The sequence below is a fragment of the Microtus oregoni genome, unplaced genomic scaffold (assembly GCF_018167655.1).
Source record: "Microtus oregoni isolate MIOR12 unplaced genomic scaffold, Mior012 000000F_ref0000247, whole genome shotgun sequence".
Taxonomy (NCBI): Eukaryota; Metazoa; Chordata; class Mammalia; order Rodentia; family Cricetidae; genus Microtus; species Microtus oregoni.
Window position 1 is genome coordinate 48,851,234 of NW_024543059.1, and position 12,517 is coordinate 48,863,750.

The following is a 12,517-nucleotide window of genomic DNA, read 5'->3' on the forward strand; positions in this document are numbered from 1 at the left end:
TATATAATCACATATGTGGCTTCTAGATTTTTATGTATTTCTCTACAATTAAATATAAGTACATTTGTGCTCTGTGAGCAGAATCTTGTTATATGTTACTAAACAAATTTTTTCTTCACGAATATGACAGGTATAAGTGGTCAACCAGTGTGTGGTTTTTTTTTCCATCTTTAATTTTCGATTTTATTATTAGTACTTTTTTTTTTAACTAAAGACTGAGTAGCACAAGAGCTCCTGTGTTCCCTTGTTTCTCTCAGTGATAAAATTTTCCATAATTATAGAATCAGCTAGGACACCCAAATGTTACAGCAGCACAGTAGCCAGACCGCAGGCCTAGCAGTATGGGGCAGCATAGTGTCGTTGTGACTTGCTACTCTGCCACACGGATAGACCTGAACAACTGCCCTGATGTTCAAGAACTTGACTGAGCCCCACTTTGTAGCTTCCTTACCCCTCACTGAACTAGGATGTGGTAGGGGAGTTTGTGTATAGTGTATCGTGTAGTGATGAGGAGTTTGTGTATAGTGTATCGTGTAGTGATGAGGAGTTTGTGTATAGTGTATCGTGTAGTGAGGAGGAGTTTGTGTATAGTGTATCGTGTAGTGATGAGGAGTTTGTGTATAGTGTATCGTGTAGTGATGAGGCAAGCAGGCCTGCTTTCCTGCCGCCCGGCTAGCCTATGCTCTGAAATAACAACACACAAACTGTATTCATAAAAACACTGCCTGGCCCATTATATCTAGCCTCTTCTAGGCTAATTCTCATGTATTAATTTAGCCCATTTCTAATAATCTGTGTAGCACTGCTAGGTGCACTTACTGGGAAAGATTCACCATGTCTTACCTGGCGGCTTGCTTCATCGCGTCTGCCCGGGAGAGGGGAGCATGGCGTCTGAACTCACTTCCTCTTCCTCCCAGCATTCTGTTCTGTTTACTCCACCCACCTATGTTCTAACCTTTTAGGCCAAGCAGTTTCTTTATTAATTAACCAATGACCTTCCTCCATCAAGGAGAAGCATGGTGATTGTCTCATTTCCCTCTTCCTCCCAGCATTCTGTTCTGTCTACTCCACCCACCTAAGGGCTGTCCTATCAAATGGTCCAAGGCAGTTTCTTTATTAACCAATGAAATCAACACAAAAAGAAGACCCTCCCACATCAATATAGTGTGATTTTAGTTTATGCTCTTTTAAGTGAAGTTGAGTACCTTTCCGTTACATTAAAAGTCATTGTCTTTCCTTTTCTGAGATCTGTCAGTTACCTTATACATTATTTTTGTCTGAATTATCTTTTCCTCCTTGTCTAATTGGAGTTTCTTCTTTAAGGAAAATGTAATGTTAAAGATACGGTATTATGATACGATGCCAAAACTTTCTTTCCTCCATTTGGCTATGCCTTGCCATATGTCAAAGAAATAATCTTATTAGCATTGTTATTATATGTTGGTCACAGATGTTTTTCTTTGCTGTTGTTTGATATATAACAGATACCACGGTAACACTTGCAATCGTGGTAAACAAGTTGGCCCCTCGATTGGCTGAGCTAAAAGTCCTGCACAAAGTGTTCAGTACTGGAGTAGCAGAAGTCCCTCCTGACACTCGCAATGTCGTCCGGGCATCTCACCTGCTTAACACCCTCTACAAGGCGATTCTTGAATATGACAATGTGGGAGAAGCCTCCGAACAAACGGTATATTGTATTTCTGCCTTATCTAAAGTGCACGATAATAAGGTAGTGGAGAACCTGTCCTAATTCCTTGATAAATGAGGTTTAAGTTATGGTATGCCAGACAGTTTTTCAAAGTTTTACAGTTAGCTTCCAAATTAATGTCTGACTTACTAGTTTTAATTACAAACAAAAGATAAGGAAAAAAAAAAACAGAAGGATGAAACAAGATGCAAAAAAATACCACTTTGCTTATATAGATATTTATAATAAACCCATTTTACATAAAACACACCCACAAATGGTGGTGCATACCTTTAATCCTAGCACTCAGGAGGCAAATGCAGGCAGATCTCTGAGTTGAAGACCAGCCTGGTCTACATAGCAAGTTACAAGTCATCAGGAGCTACATAGTGAGATTCTGTCTTAAAAACAAAGGAAACGAAAGAAAGAGGTCAAAAAGTGAGTTACAGGACAGCCAGGACTGTTAAACTGAGAAACGCTGTCTCAAAAATCCAAACCAAACCAAACAAAAAAGTAGTATACCATTGAAGGAACCCAGGGTAGTAACCTGACTGCAGAGACTGAAACAGAAGACATGGGGGACTGCTGCTTACTGCCCAGCCTGCTCAGTTGGTAGAGCAGGAGACTCTTAATCTCGGGGTCATGGGTTCAAGCCCCACATTGGGCACCATTTGTTGACTGAGTTTCTGACCCGCCCAGTCCCACAGCTGTTCAGTCCCAAGGAAATACACAGAAGTCTACTATATTAATTAAACACTGGTTGGCCTATTAGGTCAGGCTTCTTATTAACTAATTCTTACATCTTAAATTAGCTGATTCTTCTTGTCTATGTTAGCCACGTGACTTGGTACCTTCTTCAGCAAGGCATTCTCATCTTGCTTCATCTATGGCTGAGTCAGGACTGCAGACTGCACTTTCCGCTTCCCAGAATTCTCCTGTTCTCATTGCCCCACCTCTACTTCTTGCCTGGTCGCCCTGCTTATACTTCCTGCCTGGCCAACTGGCCAATCAGCATTTTATTAAACAAGTACAAAAAAACAATCTTTACAGGGTGAAACCATTGTCCCACAGCAACTCTGTGGGCTTTATTCAACAACCTAAGACCCCATGTCCAGAGTGAAATCACCCCCAATGTAGGCCCTCCATAGCAATCATTCATCAAGAAAATGCCCCATAAGCTTGCCTATAGGGAGTCTGATGGAGGCACCTTCCCAAAGTATGGCTTCCTCTTCCCAGTTGACCCCTTATCAGTTTGACACACAGACACATCACTACTTAACCATGACCATTTTGTTCTTGTTTATCCCTAGCATCTCATGTTATTGTCACAATATGAAACAGTATAACTTTAAAAGTTCAGTCCCTTTAAAACAAAGCATCTCTAAACATCCGAAATCTCTTAACTTTGGTCTCTTTGTGTATGATCATAAATAAGCTACTTCTTATTACAAAAGAGAAGAACAAGGGCACAGGGATAATCTGAACAATGTAAAATCCAGCTCTTAACTTTACAGTAAACCCTGTGGCTCAGTGCCCTGCATCTGGGATTCAGTTACAGTTCTCTGGGCTCCAAAGAGCCTGGGTCTCTCTAGCTCTTGGCTTGTCCATTTAAATCACACAGCTCATCTCATAGGTTCAAGTTAGCTTCACTTACAGCTGCTGCTGTGCTTGGTAGCTGTCCCTCTGTCCTGGCATCTCTGGTATGCTGGGGTTTCTACCGGCTGCACCTTTACCAATGGGCTCCTGCCATCTCTGCCTTCAGGGACTCTGACCCTACCACAAACTCTGTCCATCACTACAGCGGAGGCTATACCATCACTAATGGCCTCTCTTTGCTTCTGTGGTGCAAGTCTCAGCTACTCTCCATGTCCTCTTCATACCTTTAAAGCCAGTACATCCTTACATGGTGCCAAGTTCAGCTGCCAGCATTCAGTGTAACCCTAGCTCTCTCTGGACCACAGCTTCTGTGTTCTGACCCTGAAGATTCTTTCTCAAAGATGCTGGTCTCCTCTTAATCATAACTGATTCTTCAGCACTAGCTGACCAGACACCACACTTTTTTTTTAAATTATTTAAATCACTGCTTGGCCTATTAGCTCTAGCTTTTTATTGGCTAGCTCTTATATTTTTGCTTAACCCATTTCTATTATTTTACATTTTACCGTGAGGCTTATGGCCTACCTGCAAGGTAGCAGTTTGCATCTTTCTCCTCTGGCAGCTTCATGGCTTCTTCTGACTCCACCTTCTTTCTCCCAGCATTCAGTTTAGTTTTACCTGCCTAACTCTGTTCTGTCCTGTCATAGGCCCAAGCAGTTTCTTTATTCATTAATCAATAAGAGCAATACATAGACAGAAGGAGTTTCCAAAGCATTTCCCATTTTTTGTTTAAATAAAAAGGAAGGTTTTAACTTTAACATAGTAAAATTAAATATAACAAGACAGGTATCAAGCAAAAATTACAGTTACAGCATTTATATCTATCTTTTATCATAACTAAGGAAAACTATAATCATGGCTGTCTATTCTTCAACTCCATCAAAGACTCCAGAGGATATAATATTACCTAAGTAAATAGGAAGTGCATTGTAAGCAACTTCCAAAACTCTGGAATTGACAGAGACTTCTCGCTGCCTGGACAGTCTCCCAAAATTCTTCTGTATCTTTGGAGCAACCATCTTGAGCCTACAGACAGGCCCATAGTATCCAGCAGACTTTTCCATGAAGCAGGAAATTTCAAAGGGTGTTCTGACTAAAGGTAGTTTGTCAGTTACTTTCTTCTGTGTCCTGCTAATATCTAACAGACTCTTTCATGAAGTAGGAACTCCAAAGGATGGTCTCACCTTTAGGCAAGTTCAGCAGTCATTTTTCTGTGGGTCCTGCAAGTCCAGTCAAGAAGTTCTGGCAAGAGAAGTGTCTTGCCCAAATGGCTAACAAACTCCATAAGGAGCATCTTCAATGCCCATCATCCTCTTGGTGCTGCCAGGAACAGATGTGTCTCACTGTCATGAAAAGTCCTTAGTTCATAAAACATTTATATGCCATATTCTGTAGTCTTTGAAAGTTTTGAAGAATATCTAGCTAACTGAAATATATCTCTATATATCTAGAAAACGTAACATGACTACAAGCTTGACTATTACAGATGATTATCTATTAGCCTATATTTCTTAATTATACATTGCATTTCTAAATAAGCTGCACACACAATACCTTAATCAAGAGCAGAAATATACATATAACAAAATTGACCTTAAATTTTTATCAGTAAACCAAGATCCATACCAATGCAAAGTATCTATCTCTATAGCAATCCCCCTTTAAATGTAAACAAGCATTTATAAACGATATTTGGGAATTTGGCATAGTTCTGTCTAAACTGCTTCCTGCATTTTGTTGAGCAAAATATTTTTTTGGTGGTGTTCACAGTGACTTTTTGGGTGATCTTGGTCCATCAAACCACATCAGTCGGAAAGGATTCTAAAGGTTCTCATCCTCTGTGGAAACAAGCAGAACCTCTTTTCCAAAGCAGCAAATCCTTACACCCAAATTTTGAAGTCAAGATACCTCTAAAACATATATGTTGATTTAACTTAGCAGCCCATACAATGAAATGTCTCTCTGTACTTAGTTTATTCATAGTCAAAATATCAAAGAAAACACAATAATATAATCCAGACTCTGTATATTCCATTTTTATGCACCACACATTCTTAATTTGTTTATGTCATGTGAATATTCCCAGTGGAGTTTTAGAGGCATTTTCAGACTTGTCACTGAATCTTCCTAAGCCAGGTCATCAACTGCATTGCTCTTTCTTTGTTTTTCGAGACGGGATTTCTCTGTGTATCTGTGGACCAGGCTGACCTCACACTCACAGACCCCCCTGCCTCTGACTCTGTGGACCAGGCTGACCTCACACTCACAGACCCCCTGCCTCTGACTCTGTGGACCAGGCTGACCTCACACTCACAGACCCCTTGCTTCTGCCTCCTGAGTGCTGGGGTTAGAACTCAGTCTGTGGACCAGGCTGACCTCACACTCACAGACCCCCTGCCTCTGCCTTCTGAGTGCTGGGGTTAGAGATGCACCACCCTGCCCAGATCTTGTCTGCTGTGCAGTCTGCGCAGCTCCTGCCATAGTAAGCACCATGACCAAAGGCTGCTGGGGAGGTGAGGGTTTGTTTGGCTTACACATCCCTGTTACAATGCGTAGTCAAGGAAGCCAGGGCAGAAACTCAAGGCTCCTGGGAGCAGAGCAGAGGTAGGAGGAGGCTTGGAGGAGTCCTGCTTACTGGCTTGCTCTTCATGACTTAGCTGTTTTTTGTTTGTTTTTTGTTTTTTTTTTTTTTCTTTTGAATGCAACCCGGGTCACCTGCCTAAGAATGGTCCTACCATCAGTGGGCTGCACCAGTCCACATCTATCAAAATCAGGATTGTGCCCCACAGCTCCCTGATGGAAGAATTTCCCTCTTCTTAGATGACCCTAGCTTGTGTCAAATTGACAAAAAACAACTCAGCACAGGAAGTTTCTCCTAGGAATGATGAAGTTTACATTTATCCCATATTTAGATGGATTTTTTAATAAGAATCTTAAAGTGTATGTTTGAGAATTTCAGCTTTTTTGTTTAAAAAAAAGGTAGAAATAAAGCCACTTTTAAAGGCATTTTGAAATGTTTAAACTTAGTCTTAGCCTAGTGAGAGGAGCTGTGAAGAGTGACCAGACAAGCTCTCATCCTTAGGTCTCGCTCCTGTTCTCTCTCTGGGTGGAAACAGTGCGGCCCTACCTACAGACTGTAGATGAATGGATTGTGCATGGACACCTGTGGGATGGTGCAAGGGAGTTCATCATACAGAGGTGAGGATTGTGTTGAGTCCAGGGGATGCTAGGTGGTGACATGGGTTTGACACCACATCAAAACTGAATCTTTGGGGAATTTCCCACAGAACCGAGAGAGTGGTTGGTGATAGAGGTTTACTGGTACCATAACACAGGCTCACTCTGCAGCATCTTTAGAAAGATGCCAGGCCCCAACCAATGAGTTCTATAGCCGTTCACATCTTTTCATAGCAGTTTATACTTCTTCTATAAGATGAACAACTATTTCAACAGCAGTATAGGATTTTAAGGTATTTATTTCTTTAAATAAGCAGCATATTATCTTCTTAACACTTAATAAAACAAATAAATATCTTAATCCATTTATAACTATTTCCCTCTAGTTGACTCCTCTAAATTTATAAACTACAATGGAAAACTTTGTATTGTTTTAAAGGGAACTAAATAGTCATATTCTGTTTAATTCCAATTCAGGAAAATATTTCACTTAAATTTTATTTAACTTGAGAGTATAATTTTTGTATATCAAACAGAATGAGGTTCAATGAAAACTACTCTTATTATTCCTGAAGATCATTTTACTAACATTGATATTACTGCTAGATTTCCTAGACTAAAGCAAAGTAGACTGTTGTTTTAAAGGAACATAAATTAACACTTAAAATTCTTTTGAATCTCCATAGGAACAAAAATGTTCCGGTAAACCACAGAGACTTCTGGTACGCAACATATACATTGTACAGCGTGTCAGAAAAGACAGAAAATGAAGAGAAAATGAGTGACAATGCCAGCGCCAGTTCTGGCAGTGACCAGGGTCCCTCCAGCCGGCAGCACACCATGGTGTCCTTCCTCAAGCCTGTCCTGAAGCAGATCATAATGGCCGGCAAGTCCATGCAGCTGCTGAAGAACCTGAACTGTGCCGAGGGCTCTGCATGCCAGGCAGCAGCCAGAGGTAGCCCGTTCTTTCTGTCCATGTCCCCTTGGCTGGTCTCACTGTCTCACTCACCGTTGTTGTCCCCAGACATGGACCAATGCTGTCTGTTTATGTTAGTGGGACTTAGCACCTGCTTCTTTGTTGGTCTGGTTTGGTTTTTTGAGACAGGGTTTCTCCTCTAGCCCTAGAACTCACTCTGGCTGGTCTGGAATTCAGAGATTCTCGTGCCTCTGCTTCCCAAGTGCTAGGATTAAAGGTGTTGGCTGTCATGGTGTCTCACTCATACATCACCCTGTTTTGTTTTTTTATAATAATATTTTTCTTTTAAAATTTCATACTTCTATGCAATATATTTTACATCCATTTATCTCTGAATCTTCCCTGTTCAGCTCTTCCTTGGGTTCCCCCAGCACATCTCCTTCCCAATTTTGTGTTCTGTTAGTATTGCTTTTATAACCCACTGAGTCCGGTTAGTTCTGCTCGTAGGCGCGTGGGTATGGGCACCCTAACACTGACCACGCCCCTCAGTAACCGTTGGCCTTAGGTAGCTCATCCACTCAAGAGTGTGACCTTGGGAGCCTCTCCCTCAGTTTAGCTGGTGGGTTTCATGCAGGTAACCCCTGCATGAGTTGATAATTGCGGGGCCATGTCATGTCACGTCATTTGCATCCTTTAGCTCTTACGTTCGCTCCTCCCCTCTTTCTGGAAGCTCTCTGAGCCATGGGGCAGAGAGGTGAGATTGACACCGATGTCCCATCAGTGTCTGAGCACATGTCAGATTGGACAGTTAAGAGTCCTACCCACTGCCAGAGAACCTGGACAACGGTGAGGACCCTAAGAGAGACATACATGATCTCCTGAGTAAATTGGGAGCATGGGGACCATGGGAGAGGGTTGAAGGGGAGGGGAGCAGAGAAAAATGTGGAGCTCAATAAAAGTCAATGAATAAGATGAAATCCAAATCTAATATACTACCAAAAAGAGTTCTACCCTGAGGAAAAAGAAGCTTATTTGACCAAGGTTGAGAATAAGATAGATCTATGGTGTTGTGGTGATTTTTGTCAGCTTAACACAAGCTAGAGTCATTTGAGAAAGCTCATTCATGTGATTGTTTGTATACAAGTCTCTGGGACTCTTATTATTATCATTAATGATTGACACAGAGCACACATGGTCCTGAGTTGTGGAAGAATGCTGACTGAGGAAGCCATGGGGAACAAACCAGTGAGCAGCATTCCGCCATAGCTTCTGCTTCAGTTCCTGCCTTGAGCCCCCTTCATGATGGACTACAGCTATAACCTAAATAAACCCTTTTGTTTCCAAGTTCTGGTCATGGTATTTAACACAGCAGTAGAAACCCTAACCAAGGCATATGAGTATAAACAAAAATGTTTACAAGGCACTTTGACAGCATAGCTGTTTAGCAAAACAAATGGTAGTTCCTGATTGGGCCTGCGGGTCTCTGACCAGGTTTACAGTGCCAGCATGAATGGCTTCCTGTGGAGCAGGCCTCAGATCACCCAAAGGCAGCTGGCCACACAGACTTCATGCCACTGTTGTGCCCCTGTGCATGTTGCATAGCTTGTTTTCCCCAGCACCCTGGACGGCCCCTCCTGCTGCCATAACAGCTAGTTTGAGATTGGTTTCAATATATCCACATGCAAAGTCTGTGCTGTCTTCAGCAGTGGGGCCTTGCCATTCAGTTGAATGACCAGCAGCAATGGTAATCTGTGTCGCCATGATTGAATTCTCTGCCGTTTCTTTTTGTTCTTGCGAATATAATTTCCATTTGATTTTATTTGTTCTGTTCTTCTGTCCTATGGCTCCATGGGCTTTGAGTGGAGGTCATGGGGCAGCACCAGTAGTTTAAATCATGGAGTGTTTTCTTCTCTAGGGCTTCATGAGACAGTTTCCTGACCACCTAACTATGGGTGGCACAGGCCACACAGAAATGCAGCTTGTCCCTGGTGGTGGTGGCCTCTGCTCTTTGTTTTATGTGTATGAGTGTTTTGCTTGCTAATATGTCTGTGTACTACATGTATGCCTGGTGCCCTGAGAGGTCAGAAATGGGTCTTGGGTTCCCTGAATTTGTAAGTTGCTATGAGGGTGTTAGAAATTGAGCCTGGATCCTCTGTTAGAACAAGTACTTTAGCCAATAAGCTGTTAACTCTCCAGCGGCCCCAGTCTTCCTAATGACCTTGTCCTTGTCCTCTGGCACACACTGGCTGTGGTTCATAGTAAGTTGGCCATGGTCCCACTGTTTGTCATTTTGGCCCAAGATAGAGCCAGTATCTGATAGTGGAACCAGCGCCTCTGGCATTTTCAGTGTGGTACAATTTTGCTTTTAGATGGGCCCTGGCAAGTCTGAACTTGGTAATTCAGTTCATGCAATGCTCAGACTTCGAAGGATTTTTTTTAACTGTTGTAAAAATACAATTTAAGTAATTTAAAGCTTTAGAAGCTGGCTGAAAAATCTTGAATGGGGTCCACATTGTTTTTAATCAACGCAGTGCTCTATCTTATTTTTGCCATATCTATCTTACATATTTTTGCTTTGTGAAAGATTTCCTTTTTAACTAACTAATAAAGTATAATGAGTTTCACTGGGCCAGTGCTAGGAGTATTTTTTTTTTTCAAATTATATTCACTCCAGTAAGTCTTCCTTAAACAGTATGGTAGTAATTTAAGTTTAAGTACTTTTCTTCAAGTATTATCCTGTTCAGATTAAAATTAGCTTTTATGGCAGGATAGGTGATGAGAAATGTTTCAGTTTAACTGAGACTGAAAAGTGGTTTGGCTGTACTGTAAAGATAAAAGTGAAACAAAAACAGTGATAGACTTTCACGGATGAGGGAAAACTCTCAGGCTCTACAGATACGAAATTCCTTCTTTTTATTTTTAGTTAATGCCAGGTCTTAGCTTGACTTGTTGCCCTCCACTTTTTTTTTTTTTTTACTGAGCTCGACATTTTTTTAAGTTATAAAAAATTTTATTTTCAATAGATGCCTTTTAATCATTAAATAATTTGATCAGTATCCATACATGATTTACTGCCTTATAAACAATTATATAAAATACTTATATTCTCAGTTAGATGTGAGAAATAAAAATTATGCATAGGAAGAAATATATGCAAGAGAAAAATGCCAAAATTTTTCTTATGAGGAAACCCATGAGGCTATGAGGTGAAGATTAAATTTTTTATAGACAAAGGTATATTTATAGTTTTTTACTAAATTTATTAAGAATGTTTCTTCTTCATTTTGACAATAATTTCTAAAATATATTGAAATCTTCATGGGACAAATAAAAATACAAAATTATTCTTGTTCAAGTACTAGACTATTTATTCAAGTCTCATCTTCATGAAAGAAACATAGGTTTTTATTAAATTTTATTGGTTTTCTAAAAACTTTAATAATTGTTAAATATATTAGGAGAAGATTATAAAATTCTTCTAATCCTCTGGCTCTTATACTCTCTCAAAAAATAAAATAATTTAAAAAAATCACTTTCCTGGAAGGCAGTGAGAAACTGACATACAGAATTAAAGCGAAATATTTTCTGCATATGAGAACATCATTGTCTCATGACTATATTAAACAAAAAGCTACTTAGGGATTTTTATATATTTGTAGTAGCTTAAAACATGAAAATTTATTTAGTCTAAAAGGGGTTTTAGATTCTGAGAAATATAAATATGAACTATGTAAATACATATCTCCATTTTTTAATAGAATATATATTTTTTTATTTTTCCATTCAAAAATTTCCACTTCCTCCCCTCCTCCCATTCACTTCCCACTCCTCCTCCTCCCTCCCACTCCAGCCTTAACAGAGGGCGGGGTACCCTGCCCTTTGGGAAGTCCAAGGCCCTCCCCCCTCCATCCAGGCCTAGGAAGGTGTGCATCCAAATAGACTAGTGTCCCCAAATTCCAGTACATGCAGGAGAAACAAGTCCCAGTGCTTTTATCAATGGCTTCTCACTCAGCCCCCCTTGTCAGCCACATTCAGAGAGACTGGTTTGATCACATGCTTGTTTAGTCCCAGTCCAGCTGGATTTGGGGAGCTCCCATTAGATCAGGCACACTGTCTTAGTGGGTGGACCAGCCCCTCACGATCGGTCCTGACTTCCTTGCTCATCTTCTCCCTCCTTCTGCTCTTCAGCTGGACCTTGGGAGCTCAGTCCGTTGCTCTGATGTGGGTCTCTGTCTCTATCTCCATCCATCGCTGAATGGAGATTCTATGGTGATACTCGAGATAATCATCAGTGTGATTATGGGGCAAGGCTAGTTCAGGCTCTCTCTCTTCTGCTGCCCAAGGACCTAGCTGGGGACATCCCCGTGGACACTTGGGATCCCCTCTAGAGCCAAGTCTCTTACCAACCCTAAAATGGCTCCCTTAATGTAGATATCTTCTACCCTGCTCCTACATCTGCCCTTCCTCCATCTCAGCCCTCCCACTCCCTCAAGCTCTTCCCCAATCGTTCCCTTCTCACTTCTCTCTCCCTGCCTCTTCCCTTCCCCTAACCCCACCCCTAGCCCTACTCCCACCCTTATGCTACCAACTTTTGCCCAGCGTTCTTGTGTGCTTCCAGTTTCCAGGGGGATCTATATGTTTTTCTTTGGGCTCACCTTGGTATTTGGCTTCTCTAGGCTTGTGAACTATAGGCCAATGTCCTTTGTTTATGGCTAGAGTCCACTAATGAGTTAGTACCTACCATATTCATCTTTTTGGGTCTGGGTTATCTCACTCAGGATAGTGTTTTCTATTTCCATCCATTTGCATGCAAAATTCAAGATGTCATTGTTTTTTACCGCTGAGTAGTACTCTAATATGTATATATTCCACACTTTCTTTATCCATTCTTCCATTGAGGGGCATCTAGGTTGTTTCCAGGTTCTGGCCGTTATAAATAATGCTGCTATGAACATAGTTGAACAAATGCTTTTGTAGTATCGTTGGGCATCTCTTGGTTATATTTCCAAGCGTGGTATTACTGGATCCTGAGGTAGGTTGACTCCCAATTTCCTGAGAAACTGCCACAATGATTTCCAAAG

At 41.1% G+C, this 12,517-nt stretch overlaps 1 protein-coding gene across 3 annotated transcripts in view; it reads left to right on the plus strand.

Annotated features, from left to right (window-relative positions):
* Positions 1 to 12,517, plus strand: part of LOC121450714 (gamma-tubulin complex component 5-like) — a 56,573-nt gene that overhangs the window by 13,759 nt on the left and 30,297 nt on the right. For 2 of the 3 annotated variants that reach the window (XR_005974636.1, XM_041655957.1), the window contains exons 11-13: positions 1,485 to 1,687; positions 6,426 to 6,541; positions 7,207 to 7,475. Coding sequence is in view for 2 of the 3 variants with exons in the window: in XM_041655957.1 (XP_041511891.1) it covers positions 1,485 to 1,687; positions 6,426 to 6,541; positions 7,207 to 7,475 (588 nt within the window). In the remaining variant the exon portion in view is untranslated. Of the gene's footprint in view, positions 1 to 1,484; positions 1,688 to 6,425; positions 6,542 to 7,206; positions 7,479 to 12,517 lie in introns of all 3 variants that reach the window. The other variant, XM_041655964.1, reaches the window with a different exon arrangement.